The sequence below is a fragment of the Semicossyphus pulcher genome, unplaced genomic scaffold, assembly GCF_022749685.1.
Source record: "Semicossyphus pulcher isolate SPU_LCO1_2020_fin unplaced genomic scaffold, fSemPul1.0.p SCAF_20, whole genome shotgun sequence".
In the NCBI taxonomy this organism is placed as follows: domain Eukaryota; kingdom Metazoa; phylum Chordata; class Actinopteri; order Labriformes; family Labridae; genus Semicossyphus; species Semicossyphus pulcher.
This window is the reverse complement of record NW_027211694.1, coordinates 5163205-5183958: the sequence shown is the minus strand read 5'-3', so window position 1 is coordinate 5183958 and position 20754 is coordinate 5163205. Positions and strand designations below refer to the sequence as shown.

Genomic DNA, 20754 nt, shown 5'->3' with positions numbered 1-20754 from the left:
TCAGCCCACCGATTTATTTGGTTTGATCATTTTTCATGAGTGTTCGGGATACTAAGTCTTGTTGTGTTATATGTATCGGGGGAAAAAACTCATCAGCGTTTGTGCCTTTAGTGGAACTTAATGAGTTGAAACACACCATCAAATTTGGTTTAAGAAAACAAAAGTCATTCAAACAGCCTCATTATGTATTTCAGTAGGATTTATTATTTAAAGAGGAGCTTAATACTCCACTTGAAACGTTGAATTCATGGCTCCGATCTGGCAGCGCAACAGGGCCAAACTTGCCAACACAACAGCCTTTCATTCGCCCATTTGTCTGCATGCGCTGTCACACATGCACCGGTACTTCCCCTCCATCAATCTCACTCACGCACACACTCAGCTCGCCCACACAATCTGCTCCATCACCCTCCTTCTTTGCTCTCGTTCTCCCCCTACTCGCCCTTTCTGTGTGAGAGTGTGTGGGTCGACTGTGGTCAGGAGGCAGTGGCAGCGGGGTGAGAACGAGGCCATGTGGGGTCTGGCTCACATCGACGGTGATAAAGCCAGAGAAGGTCACCACTACAGCAAAGCCTCCTTTATTCCTCCGCTGTGACTATCTGATCCAATCTGGAACATGGAGCTCCGGCCTGCTACGGCCTTTTACAACATCTGGGAATACAATGATGAATATGATGAAGTAGCATCGCCTCATTTCCCTGTCTTTGTTTGTGCCTCACGAATTAAAACGTCCAAAGATGATGAAGTGTGGCCTTGACAGCATGATAAGTACATGTTACGACTTGTGGTTTATTTCTCTCATAAGAACACATGAAAAATGACAGTCACGTCTCGCCGCTGTCTTGTGTTTCGTGTCTTCTTGTCTTAGAGCGTATTAAGTCAGAGTATTTTGGTATGTTTGTAAAGTATAATGTATCCATATTGTGTTTCCTGCAGTGTCTATGCTCAGTCACTCTGTTCAAGGCTCCCAGGGGTGGAAGAGACGAGGCTGGGAAGCTCTGATGGGAAAGTGGGCCAGCGCTCTCAGCCCTCCACTGGAGAGCTCCTTAAAAGGCCTGGAGAGATGATGTCGTGGACTCTCTTTCCTTTTCGCCCCCCCACTTGTGCTTTTTTCCCTCCCTCCCATAGCGGTGGAGAAGCCCAGGCAGCAGGAGCAGAGCCAGGCTTTGGCCAAACTCATCATGCACATCAGAGAAACACACGACACTGATGACTTCATTGAGCTGAAATAAGGCTTCCATCCATCAGAAGCTGGAAAGGCCTGTTATGAAAGATAGGATTTCCCAGATTGGGAATTATTCTGCCGTGTTGTACCCACTGACTCCACTTTTTCTAAATTTAAGAGCGTTACAGACAATAGCAGAACTGCTTCAAACTTCCCTTTATGTGCAAAGCAAAAGCAGAAATGAGGAGGAAATGCAATATCACGTTAGCAACAAGAGATGCAGAAGTAATCTTTTGCAAGTTGTGTTTTGCTAAGAGGGAAACCTTTTATTTAGACACTTTCCGCACACATCGGCTTGACCTGCCACTTCCTGGTAGCGCTGACCAATCAGAATCTCCAAAACACATTAAATGGTGAAAGTCTTCACACGCAGGCACTTGTCTCTCTGTTTTGCAAGCCTGACTAATTTTTTCCATCCTCTGTGTTAGGGGTCAAGAACCACTTCAATTACACAATGCTTGTAAGGCCAAAACAGCTCCCTATGCCCCCTTTAACCCCACGAACAATCAGTCTGGAGCCTCTGCGCTGGCTTTTCCCAGGTAAGCTTCAAGCGTGTGTGGGCGAACTCTTCGCTCCTTCCTCGCTAGGCTACAATCTCTGAGCCATCTGCTGTTATCTGGGGAATGTTCTCCACACACTTCATGGACATATATGTACCAGAGCTTTGACATCTTTGCTATTTTTAGCACCAGCTTGCCACTGGAGGTTGTTATAGTGATGTCACGCAGGCTTTCAAAATAGATCTGATTGTTTATCTTAGGCTACACTTCCTGCCCGCTTTGCTTGTCCTATTTGTTTGTGTTTATTCATCTGTCAAACTGGATTTTTTTTTAGCTATTTCAGAGAAGGGACGTTTGCCAGACGTACATCTTGAACTTAATTGAGTATTAATCTCAAGAACTGATCAAGACTTTCAAATAGGAGCTCCACAAACTTGTTAACTTGCTAGATGAAATCATTGGCTTAAATATGGAGCTTGATCCAGCAGGCAGTAAGGTTTAATATACAGCTTGCGCCGGTACCAGATTAGCTTAATTTTGTTGCTGAAGCTAGTAGCCAGTTAGGGTTGAAGCATAGCTGTAGCCAGCAGCCAGTTAGCTTAAATTTACAGCTGGAAGCAGCAGTTGGTTAGCATTAGTACCTAAAGCCGGTAGCCACAAATCCGTAGCTGGAGCTAGGACCCTGTTAGCTTAAATATCAAGAGCCTATAGCAGGTTGTGTTTTACATGTAGCTGGAGCCAGAAGTCAGTTGGTTTGAAAGTGAAGCTAGAGCTAGCAGGCAGTTAGCTTAAGTACCTAGCTAAAATTTAGTTGCTAGAGGTAGGAGCCTGTTAGTGTAAATAACAAGAGTCTGTAGCTGGTTGTGTTTTATATGTAGCCAGGTAATTTAAAGTGAAGCTACATCTAGCAGACAGTTAAACATGTAGCTGGAACAAGCCGGGGGTTAGCTTAAGTACCTAAAGCTAGTAGTGACAATTTAGGTGCTGGAAGTATGAGCCTGTTAGCTTAAAAACCAAGAGCCTGCGGCAGGTTATATGTAGCTGAAGCCAGTAGCCAGTTGGTTTGAAAGTGAAGCGACGGCTAGCAGCCAGTTAGCTAAAACATGTAGCTGGAACAAGCAGGTAAGTCAGTAGTCAAAAATGAGTAGCTGTGGCAAGTGGTCTGTCAGTTAAATATCCAAATCTTGTAGCCGTTAGATTTAAACATGAAGATGGATACCGCAACTAATTAGCTAAAACATGTAGCCACTTTGCTTAGCCCACCTCAGCACAAAGACAATCGTATTGCAACTTAAGAAACCTAAACATGACATTTTTACATTTAGGTATGTAGCTGGGAAAAAGGTCTGTTAGCTTAACTGTGTAGCTTGAGAAAGTAGTCTCTTAAATTGTAAATCTAGAGCTCAGAGCTGGTCAACTTAAATATGTAACTGGGGGCAGTCGCCTGTTAGCTTATAAATCAAGAACATGTAGCTGGTTAGCTTAAATACAGTATGTAGCTAGAACCAGCACCAGTTAGCTTAAAATTTAGCTGAAGCTAGCATCTGGTTAGTTTTAAATATGTAGCCTGTAGTCAGTTAGCTTGACTCTCTCTAGAGTAACTCTCCTCAGAAAAGCAAAATAAGCATAATTTCTAAAATGTTAGACCACGGTCTGTTAATATCATCAGACTGAGTGTAGGGTGTGCTTACACCTGGTTGAAAGGTTACTTTAGGAGTAAAGACATGAGGCTGGAAAATCAGCCTACCTTTGGGGCTCTGAACGCAACTGGTGATCCCATGTGACAGGTGAATTGTGCTCTGTTTTTTCGATGTTCAGAAGCTCAGACATGGGGAAGGGTAAGTCGTCCCAGGGGGCAAAGTAGACTCTGCTAACACCAAGACGTCTACCTTCTTTCCTTAGCCCTACGATCACTCCCACTCCCTACATCATCCTCCTTATTGACTCAGGTAAAACCATACTGTAGCTGTTCATAGGTAACAGCCTAGATAACACGGCTGACTGATACGCTACAATAAGGTTTGGTCTGTCATATTTTCCCCAACATGCAACTGACCTTGTCAAAGGCGCTTAAAATGCAATTCATTTACATCCCTCTGGCTGCATTTCAGACATGGGAGACAAGGACTGTGAATATTGGCACTAAATCTGCCTTGACCCAATTCATAATAGACTCTAAATTTAAACGACATCACAGAGAGCGGATCCAGCTTGAACCTCTGTAATCAAAAAATGTATTTGCACTTGCATCAGATAGTCCCGTCGCTAAGATTATAAGAAAGCAGTGGAGGTATATTTAAGTGTATTTCAAATGTGATTATGTCTAATCTCAGAGCGTTTCATTTTTTCCTTCTACTTCACACCCACTAAAAATGTTGCAAAATTATACATCACTTTGGTTTTACACTTCTGGGCATGAAGCATAACGTCCAGCCAAACAAACAGCCCTTCTGTAATCCTGCATTACCTGGTATATTTTCCTCTTCTGGGCGGTAATTGATCATCCCTAAAACTATTCTTGATATCATCTTGCCTGCTGGCTTCATGCTGCAAAGTTAGAGCTGATAATACTGTCAGCTGGCTGCATAAAGGGTAATATTCATGTGGGTAGCTTCACTGCAAGTGGGAGAGTAGCACAAGTAACACTTATCTATTTTTACGCTTCTGCTTGAGGGCTTCCTTTGTGAAGTGTGTGGATGGAGCTTAACTGAACATCATTTCTGCATAATAGGGGAGAGTTAAAAGCTGGATTTTACTGCTGGACACAGTTTCGTTTAAGTAATTCAGGTCTAAGATGGACTTAATTAACTTGATTTAACAACTTTAGCCAAAATGAGAGCCTTTGTTAATGTAATTCATGTATTCGAAGACATGCAGGGTCAAGTTTTTGCCCTCTGGCTGCAGCAAAGTGAGTATGATAGATGCTGGTCATGGGAAACACTGTACCCATTGTATCTTGCAGTGGATTTTAAGATTACGAAGGTCATGGGAGATGAGCTCAGTTAAGAAACCAGATATATGACACCTGTTAATTGAAACGTGAACCTGTCTACATGTGTAGTAAACGGCCTCGAAGTATTGCGCATGACAAATGAGATGGTCATTGACCTTTGACCTCGGAGAATGCACCCACTGGGCTCGCGCTCCATGGTTCGTCCATGGGGTTGAGTTCAGTTCACAATGTGTAAGTGGTATTTAAACCTGATAGGGCCCAGGCTTTAAAGACTGAACGCGGCTCTGTTTTTCCGCTCATGCTTCTTTTCATGAAGGTGAATGGAAATAATGAGGGTGGAGGGATTTCTATAGCTAAATCAAGAAGTCTAAAAACAGGGCAAACAAAGCTTTAAAACCAGACTTAAATAGGGCCATTGGAAGTTAGGGAGCATTGTTGTCAGTTTTCGTGGAAATCTTTTTGTGGAAGCTTTTCTGATATCAAATATTTGTATTGCTATAAGCTGTTAGCATGAATTAGCATGACGCAGAGAGCAAATCACAGAGAATAGTCACTTCACTTGGCAGTTACCCGAAAGTTATAGCCTCTATTGATTCATTAAAATGTTTTGGTGTTTATTTTTGTACACAATGTCTCTGTTTTATTCAGTCTCAAGGCTCTAATCAACCTCATCTGTTTTTAGGAAAAAGTGGTGTTGCGTGGAAGCTAATGAATGCTACCTGCTAGCAAACAGCAGAGAGACGAAGTTAGCAACAGGCTAGTGACCGTATTGTTGCATTCAGCAGCTAATGAGCCACATTTTTCATGCAGGAGATAGTAGTGACAAGGCCAGAACAAAAAGGTGTATAATATTGGACTTGCATGTATTAGATGGCAACAAACACAGCTCTAAATGAATGCTAATGATTCCCTGTGTCTGGTTTAAAGACATAAAACATGCTCATCTTTATCTGACGTATGGTATTTATTTATGACAGCAAAAATTGATGATCTTTTTTTCCATGGCTTGCCTAGCTGGAATGATTCATGGTAGCTTTTAGTACTAACCCATTACAGGCTTCACCGCAGCTCCAGATTTTGGCCTATTATTAGCCTCTTTTCTCTAGGAAACAAGGTCACTCAAATAGCCTTGGCTTATTAGGCTGTCATTACTCATTTGGCCTTAAAGACACATACATCACAGAATTAAGTCCACTTTTAATTTGCACATACCTCACATAACCCCGTCAGCATATATATTTGAATTGAGTTAGCACAATCAAACATCTATTGTTATCATGGCAGCATGACGGCCTGGGATTGAAACAGCAGAATGAACTGATGCTCCAGCTGTACAGCCCCTCGCTAAGTGAAAGCGACTGCCCTATTTCTGTCCGGGGTTAGGGCTCAGCTGTCGTCTGGGAGTGGATCACCTCGTGAACACTCTCCAACCCTTCACTATGGTTCCCTCCTGCACCCCACTTTTGAGTGCAGAGTGCTATTGCTAAGATATCTTGCCATGTTAACCCCAGACCATTCAGACTGCCAAAGGTTCTTATGTCGAGTTAGTATTTCTGAGAAGCTGATCACGTGTGTTGCATCTGTCAGAAATGTTGAGGCTGCCACAACTCTAGAATGTGCCATTCATTTCTCTTCCAAAAATGCAAATAGTAAATCAGTGCAATAGTTTCGAGTAGGTTTTATGCGATATACACATTGTTGTGTATTTGATCCGAATAATGAAGGGACCTAGCATGGATTAGCAGTGAACAGACAAACGAGAGCAACCCAGCAATGGAATAAATGCACTAAAATCGATAGTTTCCAAGGCAGGGGTTTGTTTGTAATCGTCAAACATGTAGGAAAAAACAAGAGATCACGCACTAGATCTTATCGAGATAAATAGGCAAGAATTGACCCTGAAAAATCCCAAATCCAGCCTGTGAAATAAACATCCTAAAATTGGGTCCACTTAAAATCTTTTTTTCTGGTCTATTAACATATTGAGTGCATTTTTGAGAGTTAAAGTTATGATCTCGAAGATCTCAGTTTCGTTGTCTTTGGCGGCACCTATGGCGATAAACGGTAATTGCGGGAGCACACTTTCCAGATATCCAGACAGTGTTGCATGTGTGACGTCCACGGTTGGCTCCGGTTGTAATTCTTAATTTTCCTCGCTGGCGGTCGCTTTCCTTTTTAGACTGTTTGCCTTCATCTGAGCGTCCAATCTTCACTTATTTTTTAAGTTGTATCTGTAGTCATCAATCTTTTCTTTGTTTGTTCAGCCATAGAAGATTACTGTTTACTCGCAACACTTGCAGAGAACGGAAAAGCAGCCGCTTAGCTCCGCCTACCCTCTCTGGCAGACCAACCACTGCTGGCTGATGGAAAACGCGTCACTAACTGGGCGCTGCTTGTGATTTTTTCTGTGAAAGTCGCCACAGACACCCAGTCTGTAATACTGCAAATGCAAAGGCTTTCATCAGTGGGCCATAGGCTCAATCACCATTGTGTTACCTCATTCAGCGATAGATAGTGACTTAACAGACATTTATTTACATGAATATCTAACAGAAGCCCACACCTCACCTTGCATTCTTGAATCTCCAGCAGAATAGGCTACAAACAAACTATGTAACATTAGCATGTCTGACAAATCAGTTAACATGCTATCCCTTTGCATAAATATCTTTGTCATACTCTAGATCTTTTAGCATAAGGCCCTGTTGAGTCAGTACTGTAGATCAATGAAGTGGCACAATCATATCTCTGACTGTGCATGAAGCCATTTGCCAGATCTGCGACCTTTGTGATGTATGACTCTTGTATTCTGATGGATATGCTCCAGAAATCTTATGCTAACATTATCATTAAAATAACCTGTGGGGTGTTAGATCTCCTTTGATCCTCTCTGTAATCTTGTATGCCATTGGATCATGCCACATACAGGTCCCTTTATACCAGTGCAGACACAAACACGTCAAGTAGCATCCACAGCTGAGGAGAAGGCCACAGCATGTGACCACCAGCCAGATCAGGTTGCTATTATTACACGTCTTGATGAGAATGGTCTGCCCCCACTCTTCTTCACCCAACCTGCCATTCCCTCCTCTCCTCTCTCTCTCTCATCTGTCTCCTCCTCCCCTTTACTTCCTGTATTAACCTTGGACAGAGTCTGTATTGTCATTCCAGTCTGTCTCTAAATACTCTGCCAGTTGAAGCCCCTCATGACATTGGATTGGGAGGTGAAGTTCTACACATAGTTAACATGCAGTCAAATGGAAGATGGACGTCGAGTTGAGCCCAGTCCAGAACAATAAGTCACCTTGGGGCTGGTACTTCATGGATGAACTCTTCTCGGAAGACTCTTTTTATATTCCATGTGAATCTGGCTTCTTGTTGTCTGTAGACCTGCTGACTGTCGCCTGATACCACAGGCCATGACAAGCTTTTAAATCCACCAGTGTCTAATTGAAAGGGTCTAGAGCCCACGCTATCAGGGTATTTCTCATCCTCACTTTTTAGACATCGTCAGATAACATCAAAGCATGACTATTTCTATCTGCTCGATAGCGGTGCTGTCTGGACCTGTGAATTGGAGAAGGAGATGAGTGTGTCAGTGTCCTGGGCGCCAACAACAGGCATTGGGTGACATGAGAGCATGGGAGTTCAGCGTCTGGCTTCTCTCAGATGCGACTGAGGTGTCCACACTTCACCAGTCACCCCTATGTGAGTGCTGCTTGTCTGGGTCACCTGCTCTGACATGCTGGGGGGTATGACTGGATACAGTAACTGTAATACATTTGAAGTTAGGTAGTTTCCCCTTCTGAGCTTACTGTTGGGGAATTTGGAGGGCTTATTATCAGTTTGAGTCTAGACTAACTGGTGATAACTTTGCTGATAGTCAGCAAACTGTATATTAATAGGCACATGGTCACTTTTACACAAACTAAAGAAAAAAGAAACATATTATATTTTAAAGGAACATATTATGTTCATATTTTTTAGGAAAGTATGCTAATTTGTGTTGTTGCCAAGAGTTAGATGAGATTACCACTTTCATATTTGTCCGGCTAAACCATAGATTCAGCCAGTAGTCAGTTAGCTTAGCTAGCTAAGATAGCCAGTCAGCTTAGCAAGCTAAGATATTTTTAGAGATACCACCATTTGTTACAGAACCAGGACAGCTGTTTTAGCCTGTATAATGTCTTTTTGCTAATCTAAGCTAACAGACTTTTGACGGTAGCCATTTATCAACCAAACATATATAAAGTTGGTTTCTTAATCAAACTCTAGTGCAATAGGGTTATTTGGTTTCCTGCTAGGAGACTGTTGAGAGTGCTCATATAGCAGCCAGCAGCCAGTTAGCTTAGCTTAGCTTAGCACAGACACTATAAAGTAGGGGAAACAGCTAGCTTAAAGGGACTGGCAGACAGATTTAGATGAGAATACCACCCTCATATTTGTCTGGCTAAAACATAGACCCAGCCAGTAGCCAGTTAGGTTGGCTTACACAATCTCCCAGTTTGGGATCAATAAAGTACATCTATCTATCTATCTATCTATCTATCTCGCCAGTTAGCTTAGCTAGCTAAGAGATATTACCATTTGTTACAGAATCAGACTCGCTGTTCTGTAAATGGACTTATTTGGTTTCTTGCCCGGAGTAGAAGGCTGATATTACTGTTTCACACTGTCAGCCAGCAGCCAGTTAGCTTAGCTTAGCACTAACACTGGAAAGTAGGGGAAACAGCTATCTTAAAGGCACTTACAGGCCGATTTTGGCTTTCTCTGGCCTTTTCTAATCTTTATGCTAATCTAAGCTAACTGCCATCCATCAACTGAACAGATACAGTTGGTTTTTTAATCTAGCTCTAGTGAAATAGGCTTATTTGTTTTCTTGCCAAGAGTCTGGTGAGAAGGCTAATATTACTGTTTCACACTGTCAGCCAGCAGCAAGTTAGCTTAGCTTAGCTTAACACAGACATTATAAAGTAGGGGAAACAGCTAGTTTAAAGGCACTGGCAGACAGTTTTAGTTACCTCTTATTGAGCAAGGCTAACCTTTTCTGCCCATTGTCTAATCTGTATGCTAAGCTAAGCTAACTAACTGCTAGCTGTAGCCATTTATAAGTCAGACAAATATAAGATGGATGTAATTCTTGGCAAGAACGCTTATTGGCGTATTTCCTTAAATGTCAAACAAGTGCTCTAATTAATTCAAGAATTCATTGTATTACAGGCGATGATTAGGACAGATTTTTCCCTGATATCACATATCTTAAGACCAAAACCATTCAGTGTTCATGTCAGCTATTAGCATACAATTAAACAGCCGAATTCCTCTCTTTTTTTCAGCTGTCCATCCTGAACAATTCACTTAAGAAAACCTCGTCTGGTTTAACAAACCACACGGGAGAACAGTCCCTTTGGAAACACTCAATTAAAGCTGTAAACAACAGCTTCCTCTTGGGGATCAGTCATAGGTGCTGAGGTCTCTGACAGTGATGTCACACTGCTGAGAACACGCCTACAGTGACATGACTTTTAGGTCTGTTAGTTTGCTCGTGCACGTTTAAGCAGCTGAAGGCAAACAGTGAGAGTGTGTAATTTAGTGATGTTGATACACTTGAGTCACATGCAGACAATTTTTATTCTCTCAAGGAACAGGAACAAAAGCAAACACTCATCGGAGATCAAAAGCAGGGGTAATGAAAAACAGGAGTTTGTCTTGGAGTCCCGTGACACATCTACAGTAAGACCGCCATCATATTCACAAGTCAGCGGTGATGCTGACTACTCACTTCTGTTGTTGTAGAATCTATTTCCAAAAGCCTCCTGACATCCCATCATTCATAAAAGTACTGAATTAAGCCTGATTTATTTTCTAACATCAGCCATAATGTACTGCATGTCATCTCTGACCTCACCGAGGTAAATACAGCTGCAGAGGGGGTACAGCAGGAAGCATAAACAGGATGTATTACTGTACCTCCAAGATGTTTGTAAGTAAGTGGAGTGTGCAGACATACAATGAAGAGTTTCCATGCCTTCAGTGCAACAAGAGGCCCCTCTTACATAACTATACTGCTGACAGATTTGAAGATAACTGTAGAGGAGATTTGCACTTACAATGCACAACAGAAATTTGTCCTTTTACAGCTTCAATTTGATTTTTACTTTTGTCTTGAGCTGCTAATAATGCCTGAAAAAGTACAGTAGAATTGAATCATGTTTTCATCTTTATTTGGAGCTTTCTGATTAAATACATCGATGAAATCCAATTTAGGGAGCTTCATGATATCAAGATAAGGGAGTTTGAGGCCACAAGTTTCCTCTCACGGTATAGTTAGGGTGAGAAGCTCAAATGCTTTCACAATGTTGCACTGCTGTGGTAAAGGTTGCCTGTCCTATACATGGAGGGAATCTGGCACATTGGACCTGGTAAGACTACGAATAGTGACAATCTAACAACAGCTGTTGTTAGCATGTAGCCATGTCCTTGCTAACATTACTGTTTAATTGTGCAACATGTTACGATAGATAAGGCTTTCCTCGGATCATATGATTTTGAAATAATTGAAAATAAAATTCCGTCTGGAGAAAGAAATCATGTAAAGGCTTCCTCAAGTTGGAACAACAACTTTGAAAATCAGATAAAAACTGACAGCCTTAACGTCATAAACATGGCAGACCAAGGCAAGTGTTGCTTGACATCAATAAGCTTTGGCTGTTAGTTGCAGTCCCCGTAGAGTAACCTACATTCGTTTTTAGGAGTAAAACATAACATGTCCTTTTTTAGCAACATACATTAAGACTTAAAGCTCAAGAACACACAAACTGCGACAGAACCACACCAACTCATGAAATTGAGAAGAAGCGAATGCAGAGTACAATCCTAGCTAACTTTATGTAAGCTAATGCTGTGTTTGCTAGCAAGTTGTTAAATGCTAACGTTAGCTGTTGTTTGGGCAATCAAATATGTTGTTTTACATTGAAATATGGCACAATGTCCCTCCATATGTATTTCTTTTCAGTTGATGATCCATCCAGAAGTGGTGACATGATAACTATTTCTCGAATTTCAAATGTTTAACGTTTAAAGTTTATACATTTAAACGGTTTTGAACTTCACACCTAAGCTAACGTCAAAGGAAATTGGCAGTATAATTTAGCTTTAAACCCGACTTCTTTGATTTTAATTTTATGTATTAATTTATCTTTATTTTACAGGGACAATGCATATTAATCAACATTTCTGTAAATATACCAGTTAGCCAAAAGGCTAGTTTACATCTGTCATCCCTGGCCAGATGTTAAAATAGGCTCCCTAAAAAAGAACATAACAGCTTGTGAAAAACAAAAACATTAATAAAATATATATATAGAAAGTGTCATGATGGTGGAGTAAAAAGTTAGTAGCCAGTGGCATAAAATACATGAAGCATGCAGGACAAACAATACACAACAATAGACAAGTATTGATAAAAACACCCAGGCAGCATATTGGATATTTCTGCACTGTAAGCTTAAGCTTGTTAAGATGTCTTATCACATATTCAGAGCCTGATATTTTATTGTTTGATATGTAAAACAACCTTTTGAAACAGCTGTTTGAGCTACAGGTTTTAACACAGTGTGCAGCCATAAAACTCTTAAAGAAATACACACTCATTAAATACTGGATGCGGCCCACATGGCTCGTCTTGTGCTGTCAATCACCATAAGGTCGTCCCTTCGCTGAACAGCAGCTTACACATCACTTTCACATTAAAGCCTCTGGCCAACAGCTTCCTGACACCGACGCTGTTGGTGTTCCACCATCCCCATGAGTCAGTAGAACCACAGTAATTTCCCATGACATTTCTGTAACATTTAGGATAAGTATCATCCGAGCTGCTGCTCCCCTCTGGGTCTTAACCTCTGTGTTCTGGCTCAGAGTCCCCATGCCGCAGTCCAAGTCTCATTTACAGCATTTGAAGACAATAAATTATTGAAATGTGTCCACATTCAGTGTCAGTGACAGTAAAATGAGAAAATAGGGGTAGTCTGACTCATGGTCACAGTTGTGTAAATGTTTTGGATCACGATTCTGCTTGGACAGCTTGTTATTCAGGATGTCAACTTCAAGTTCAGTAGGTGGGTGGTATCTAATCAAGCACAAGCAGCATCATTTTCAGGTTTAAAATGTCTTTAAACCTAAGAATAACATCATTATCGCTTGTAATGACACCTCAAGTAAAACAAAAAAAGTGGCTGCACGCTTCTTACCTACAAAATGCGTATGAGGAGGCACTACCGCACCCCCTGCTGAGTACACATGGGTGTCTGCCAACAATAACACACAGCGGAGCCAAAATAAAAAACACTTTATGCTTGGCCACCTTGCTTTTTACTCCAGGTTGAGCGGGACCACCCCGGTGCTCGAATCCTCTAGACATTCCTCGCACATCAAGTGTTACCCGTGAAATCATTACAGGTACTTTGTGGTTCAAAGGCTTTTATTTTCCATCAGTGAGCAAACTGTTTTCATTAGATGTAAACTACACATGTTACATGTGACCTAGTCTGAATAGGGAATTCAGATGCTGCAGTCATGCGTGGAAGAGAGGGGAAATACCTCAAAAAGAAAGTTTGGTTAGTGAGCGTGATTAAATATTATTTCCTGGAATGAAAAGAAAAAAGGTGAGTCACCTCCCAATGAAAATATAATACAAAACAAACAAACAACTGCAGGGACATAAATTCATTTTATTAATTAATTTCTTGGACAACAACCATTCAACTCATCTTCAAATATAGTGCCTTTAATTTGCCACAAATGACTGATTTTCTGTTCTCACGGTGTACTCACGATATATGATTAAGAACAGTCCAAATAAGCCACATGGTTGACAATTCAAATATGCAGATTGGTTCTTATATTCATAACTTAAGTGAGGCTATAATAATACCTATAATGTAAAATATATTACAGGAGATAAGTAAACTTTTGTCTTAAGGTTTGCGCTATTCCATAACTCCAATTTAGACAATTCAGTGAAAGAAAAAATGGTACACTAACACAAAAAACTCCAACACAAGCTAAACTAAATATCCAGCAAATATTTCTATGGCTTCCAGAACTATACCTTTTTATAATTTAATTCATTAAATGCTCAACATGAAATGAACAGAGCAAGTATTAATGTATTTTGCTGATGAAGGTGTTGAGTATTCACATAAAGAAAGATTTATAATGCTCATTATTGACCAAAAAACATCAACACAGCCACATCCAGCATCTTGCCATAACAAGGGAACCATCTCCATGAACTCCTGCTGCTGGAAAAAGGCCCAGGATGTGGTTTAAAGTTTTGGAAACAACAAGTAAATTGAAATTCTGGGAAGCTATTCATATAATGTCCTAGATTATTTCAACAAATAGCCTCTATTCACTGATTCTGTGATAAATGTTAGGGTTAGAGGGTGAACTATGACTTCTGTTTTGCACCTGGTAAATATCACGGTAAACAATCTTGTATTTAACATCAAATAGAGCTGAGAGGACATGTTACAAATACTTGCTACTGTATGTGACAGTGTCTCTCTCTGAAAGCACTAGTGAGCTAGCTAAATGTTATGTAATATTTTCGAGTGCTCTTGTCTTATTTGGTGTACACAGTCTATAAGGGATTACCCAGCTCACTCTCCCCTCATAATCTGCTGATGATGACGTTATACTGCAGCTTCTGAGCTCCAGCTCTCGCGAGATTATGAGAAACAATCCAGACGCCCTCTCTCTCTCTCTCGCTCGCTCGCTCTCTCTCTCTCTCTCTCGGTTCCCCCCTCCTCTCCAGCCCTCCCTTCCCACGCCCCAGTGCGCTGTGGGATAGTGGCACTATAAAGTATATCCTCTCTCGGAGAAAGATAAGAAGCCCGAGACAGGAGGGGGATGAAGATGGCGGACGCCAAGCAGAAGAGGAATGAGCAGTTAAAGCGATGGCTGGGCTCGGAAACGGACCTGGAGCCTCCTATTCTGAAAAAGAAGAAGACGAAGGTGAAGTTCGATGATGGCGCCGTGTTTCTGGCCGCCTGCTCGAGCGGCGATACCGAGGAGGTGCTGCGAATGCTTGACCGGGGCGCTGACATCAACTACGCCAATGTAGACGGACTCACCGCCCTCCACCAGGTTTGTGTGAACGTCAGTCACCGGCACTGCCAGCATCTTTACACACACATAATGCTCTGCTGCTAGCTGCTGTTCGCCCTGGAACACCTGTCAAATGGAAGCCATTCTCATCCCGTTGTTTACCTACCTAACCGAGCACAACCGTCCTCCTCGACGCAGTTAGAGATAAACTCTGGCTTTTATCTGAGTTTTGTTATGGGATACTTGAAACCATAAACAGTGCCTAATGTGCATGACATTTTTGGAGCAACAAAGTTAAAGTCTTAGCTTTCAGGACTACTTTCCCCCCTGCAAACTAGCCTGTAAACCCAGGTCGGTGGGCGCAGTCTAATTGGTGGGCTGCTGCATTTGAGATTGTTTGTGTTTTTATGTTTGAGTTATACTGCTGGATCAAACTAATAACAGCTTCTACGATCGACTAATGCTAGCATCTTATTGTAAATATTGTCATTGATTGAAACAGTCGTTTAGGTTGAATGAATTCCGTAGTGATGGCTGTAGCCTGGCTAGCAGTAAAAGTCGTTTTGTTGATAAACCCTCCACAGCGGCTGAGACTACTCTCTGGAGACGGAGCAGCTAGCTTAGCTAGTTAGCTTTACATCGTCATTCGGTTGCGAAGCTAACGTCTTCTTGATAGGCCTTAACCGTATACCACACTCGCACAGTATTCAGTGTTGACTGTCGTGTTTGGTATATGAGTTCAAATATGATCATATTGTGGATGGTGTTGTGTTATTTCATTGCTAAGCGGAATGTATGCTAACGCTACATTAGCTGGATAAGCTAGCTGTCGTTAGCTGTTTTGTAGGTTAATTCATTCGTTAGCCAGCTTGAGAAACGACGTCAACGGAAGCCCTTTTGTCTCAGAACTTAGCGTTTGGTGACTTTGGAGTGTTTGGTTTCAACGAGAAACATGTATGAGCCGCATACTCAGCTATTTTGCTGGAATGTCAGCGAGGCTACGCTAACTACTTTACCCACTAGCCATGGTAGCTGCGTCTTCTAGCCTCTGTACTTTGAAAGCCAAATAATGAAAATGGCAGCCTGTTTTGGCTGTCGTTAGTCAGTAACCCCAGGTGCTGCAGAATGAAAGAGGCTTTTGAAACCAAGCATTGCAAAATGTCTGACTTGCAAGGTTCATATAACACATTTTCAGCCATTTAAATAGCCCACGACTGGATCGTTGCAGGTACAGAAAGATGATTCCTGGTATGGCTAAGTTGGATTTAGTGCTGATGTGTACTGACACAGAGTCGATTTGTCTTTATTTTAAACGCTCCAACTTCGGTTTGTAAATACTTTATTGTAATTTAGTGGACATGTCAGTGTAGTTTCTCAATGCATTTATGTTGTCTACTACCAGGTTCATTATATGCTCCCAGGTGTGCCTTCTTCTCTCTATCATTTACTGGTAAACAAGTGATACCTGAAAAATATATGAGAGATTCTTTTCAGATAGAAACAGACGTCTTGATTTATTGCATCTGGTGTCATTTTTTTACAATTGAATATGATTAAATTATTTGATGTGCTTTACATCAAATCCAGAACTTCTTTTCAGTTTTTAATACTTATACATGGTAGTATTCGTTCGGTAGTAAACATTTAATAGTGAAATTGAAAGGGTACCTGAACCTTGCATTTTGTGTGTGTACCTTAGACCCCTAGGGCAACAGGACAACTCTGGTACTTGAGTAAAAAAAAGCAGTTATTGCTGTTGGAAACAAGTATCTCTTTTAGTACTTACATTTTATTAGATCTGTTTTAGACTAAACAACAGCAAAGAACAATGATGGCATCTTAACATCCACAGTATCCAGATAACAAACAATATATATTATGGATCACCGACTTTCAGTACTACTTATTTTGTAAACAAGTCTCCGTAATTGACGGAGTATACGGCATAAAGAAGGCAAATTGCATTTTAGACAGGGAGGATGCGCAGGGCAAGCCAACAACGACTTTTAGTCTGAAAAACATATTAGCTTTTTTGTCTATCATGTTGTGTTTAAGTCGCTTCCTAATCCTTGTAAAAAGCCAGTCTTTCTAGCTCATGAATCCCTTTAATGATCTTAAGCCAGTCATCTATTGTAGGTGGGTCTGTCTGTAACAAACAAACCTTTTTACAGTGGAATTCGTTGCATAAGCAATGTTGCTTTATCCACCTGTTTGTTTGGACGGCAAGTGTTTATATGATCTAAGGATTAATGAAGGACTTCTTACATTAAATGTTTAATGCTTGCATAGACTTCCAGTGATGTCACCTCATTACTCATGCCCACATGTCTAGTCTTAGTAAGCCTAAGTACTGTTAAGTGCACCACCTTGCTACATGTTATGTTTGTTGTCCAAGACTTTGCTATTAAAAGTTTAAAAGCAATTTTTCCGAGCTAGGTCATTAGCTATATCTGAGGATGATGAATCCAGTTTATTTCCGTGGATATTTTCTCTGTGCGTTTATTAATGAGTTGTTAAATCAACCATTTCTTTGTGCTCAGAGTCTGCTATAATTAAATCTGGAATTAGTGTGGCCCCCTGTGCAAGCTCATTGGGTGGAAACGTTGCCTTTTTTTGGGCCGATGTCCAGGGATGAGCTAGAGTGAGGAAAGAATTTGATTTGCAGTGCCGCTCTCCAGACCTAACCATCTCTGGAGACGAGAAGCTGGTGTGTGTGTGAGTGCGTCTGTGTGTGTGAGTGTTGTAGGTTTGGCATGTGATCCAGGGGTTTTGGGATCTTATAAAGGACTTGAAGAAGGCGATACAGGGATTCATGTTTAAAGTGCTAATCCCAGACTTGCAGAGAGGTCAGGCTGATGTTAGTCTCCTTTGATGAAGGGAAGAAGAGATTGACAGCCAGAGTTATTTGATGTCTTTGTCATTCTTTCCTTGCAGATTTTAGGCTGTAAACTCTACATCATTTTCTGAAACTAACATCTTTGTGTTGGAATAAACTTACAACTCTTCTGTTGAATGACTGACCTCTGGCTTTGTTGTGAAGTGTGTCATGTTGTTACATGAGGGCTCACTCCTCACTCATATCACTCCCAACTGGTGACCGATGCAGGGTTATAAATACCCCCGCCACAAGTTCTCCTAACTGGGTTTCAGGAGATGATACTAAGTTTGGGTATGAGTCAGAGTCTGTAGCTCTGCTTTGTAGTGCAGCTCTGGCATAATCTCACATTTAGAATAGAGGTTGTATCTTCGTGTGAGTCATGGATCTTCTGTCACTTTATAAATGATTTGTTGCAGAAGGATCGGTAAACATGTTCTCCACTGTTGTTGTGATGCATGATGAAGACCATTACAGGCCCGCTCGCAGATATGGACGCTGTTTAAGGTTTGGTTTTGATTCCTGCAAACACACCAGAGTGATAGTTTACGATGGTATGTGTTGTAGAGCTGCATCTTGATAGTCAAACGTTGGTGGGTTTGATACAGAAAAACCCCCTCAAACAGCAGCTTGTCCAATGTCTGATCGCCTTGTAGACCTATCTGTTGTGTAAGCCTTCATTTTAAGGAAGCCTTGTGGGTAATGTATGAGAGTTTGAAATGAGAAGTGACACAGTAAACTGCTTGTTTTTCATGGGCTTTTAACCTACAGTTACAGCAGTAAGTGTCCAGATAAGCTCAGGTTCAAGGATAGTGATTGTTATAAGGTCCCTGTAATGTGCTTGCTGCAACGATTGAATAAAGCCTCGGTTAAAGCACTGTTACCAAAACATTTCCCACCAGTTAGTTTGTTAGCGAGTAGCTACGAGCCAGGCTAAAGCCAACTGAATCAATGTAAAGAAACTAAACGTTATTCAGAGTAATTCTGGCTTTTTTAGCATTATCGCTCTCTTTGTGCGTGTGGTTGAAAAACCTATATTTAAGCTTATTATAATAGTTTAATATTGCACATAAATGCAGCACTTTGTTGCTTATAACGAGCTTTTTGAGCACTAGAACTCAAACAGTTTCCTGATGACCCACAACATGCATACTTTGATTTAATAAACTAATATCATAAATGTGTGAACACGCTTAAACAAAGTCTAAATAGGTGTATCTTTAGTCGGGAGCAGCCCTAGCAGAATCTGGGACTTGAGTGCAGCAGATCAGTTCACCCAAACACAGACTACATGGATTCAGGTGGAAGGTGAAGAGGACGCACGAGTGAATGTGGGGCTCAGACAAGTGGAGATTCCAGATCTCGTCGGCTAAACCCGTCTCATAGCGTAGCATTCCAAGTCCTGTCGTCCCGGCCTGTGCATTCCTCACATGACAGTCGCTGGAAACCATGGCAAAGAGAGAGCCGAGCAGACATTCCTCAGCTGTCACCTAAACCCCTCCCCTCCAGTCAGTCCCCCTCCCTCCCTCTCTGGCCCGCCTGTCCCCATACAATGCCAAGGCCCAGCTGACTGTCGCCCACTGAGCTCCACCAAGGCAATTAGCGTGGAGGTAACCAGGGCTTGTCGCCCTGCGCAGGAAAATCTCCACACTGACCCACACCTGAACTTTTGTCTCGAGCGACCATGATCCTTAGGAGCGAGGTGACAGGACTCAGTTCGGCTTAACATGTCCGAGTCGGGCATTACAATGCCTCTGCTCTGTTGACATTACACACCCTCATTATGGCTCTGAAGTCTATGAACATTATCTTGCACTGTTGCGATGACAACGACTCAGGCAAGGTTGCTAGTCACTTGTGTTGGTGGATTTGCATGTACAGAGTGGGAGTTGCATAACACAGTGAACACAGAGAGAGAGTCTTTGGCAGCGTTCTGCAGTTAGAAATGAGAATCAACCTCTATGAATCTTGTAATGGAACAATTACAGAGCATGTGATGGAAGGAAGATGGTGAGGTGGCTCTGTTTCTTTTCATCCGCACCAGCATCAGTCATATTAACGCATTACATAATTGCTGTGGATCTCACTACAGCCCCAACCCTGAGATTCTCAGCTGTGCCTCGAGGAGCAAAAACGCCTTTGACATGTCCCTGTCCTCCTGATAAAGACATCGTGGCATCCTCTTACAGACCCCGAGCCTCGCATCTTTCTGCCTGAGGGGGAAAATCCCACCATCTCACGTGGAGAGGCCCCCTTAGGCCAAGACGAGCGCGCATCACGTTGCATTTCAGAGCCTCCTTGTTGCTCTCACCTGTCCTGCTAGCTTACACAACAGAGATGGAGGTTAGTTATTTAATCCATGAGAATCTGTCAGAGCTGTAGTTTGGTAATCTGCCTGTATAATACCCCCCAGATTAAATAACTGTTAGATAAAGACTTTTAAGAATTACATATTTTGGGGATGAGACGTAACGCAAATTGCTGTTTTCAGTTTCCAGCAGCTTGTGGAGTTTGTGTGGGCGTACAGCGTGCTGCCCAGATGAGAAAGCAATGCTCTGTTGCATGTAGGTTGGTACATCATTCCCCGGGCCTGTACCACGAAGAGTTCAACAAATCCAGGAAGCCTTTTTTGTAACCTGGCTACATTAAACCTTAGGGAAATGAGTTTTCTGAATTTGCAATGAATGCATTCAAATAAAGGAGCTGTTGGTTGCAGCATAAGACCAATCACAAACACAGGCTACTGGCTGCATATTTTGCAAACTATAGTATTAGACAAAAGGGAAAAGTCAAAAACATAATCCAGGCTAAAAGCAGCACAGCTGCAGCCGGTAAATGCAGAAGGACAGCTGGCCAAAAACTGTGTCAATGTGTAAGTAAAGGCTTAAAATATCTAATACATATTTTTTAGACAAGGCGATATTGGTGGCACAGTTGGATGAGCTTGACTGTTGTTTGTATTACAGTAGATGACACCAGGGTGCTTTGGTGTGTAGAGGGGACTTCTGGCATGTGTGGAGCAAGCGTGCGTCTTTCTTTTGTGGATTCATGTAGAGATTTGCTTTCAAGAGTTACCGTCAAATACGAGTCG

General features: G+C 41.8%; 1 protein-coding gene across 2 annotated transcripts in view; it reads left to right on the top strand.

Moving 5' to 3' along the window:
* Positions 1 to 14528: 14528 nt before the first annotated feature.
* Positions 14529 to 20754, top strand: part of ppp1r12a (protein phosphatase 1, regulatory subunit 12A) — a 63057-nt gene continuing 56831 nt past the window's right edge. For both annotated transcript variants that reach the window (XM_069670698.1, XM_069670699.1), the window contains exon 1: positions 14529 to 14827. In XM_069670698.1, coding sequence (XP_069526799.1) covers positions 14591 to 14827 — 237 coding nt within the window. In that variant the 5' untranslated portion in view covers positions 14529 to 14590. The remainder of the gene's footprint in view (positions 14828 to 20754) is intronic.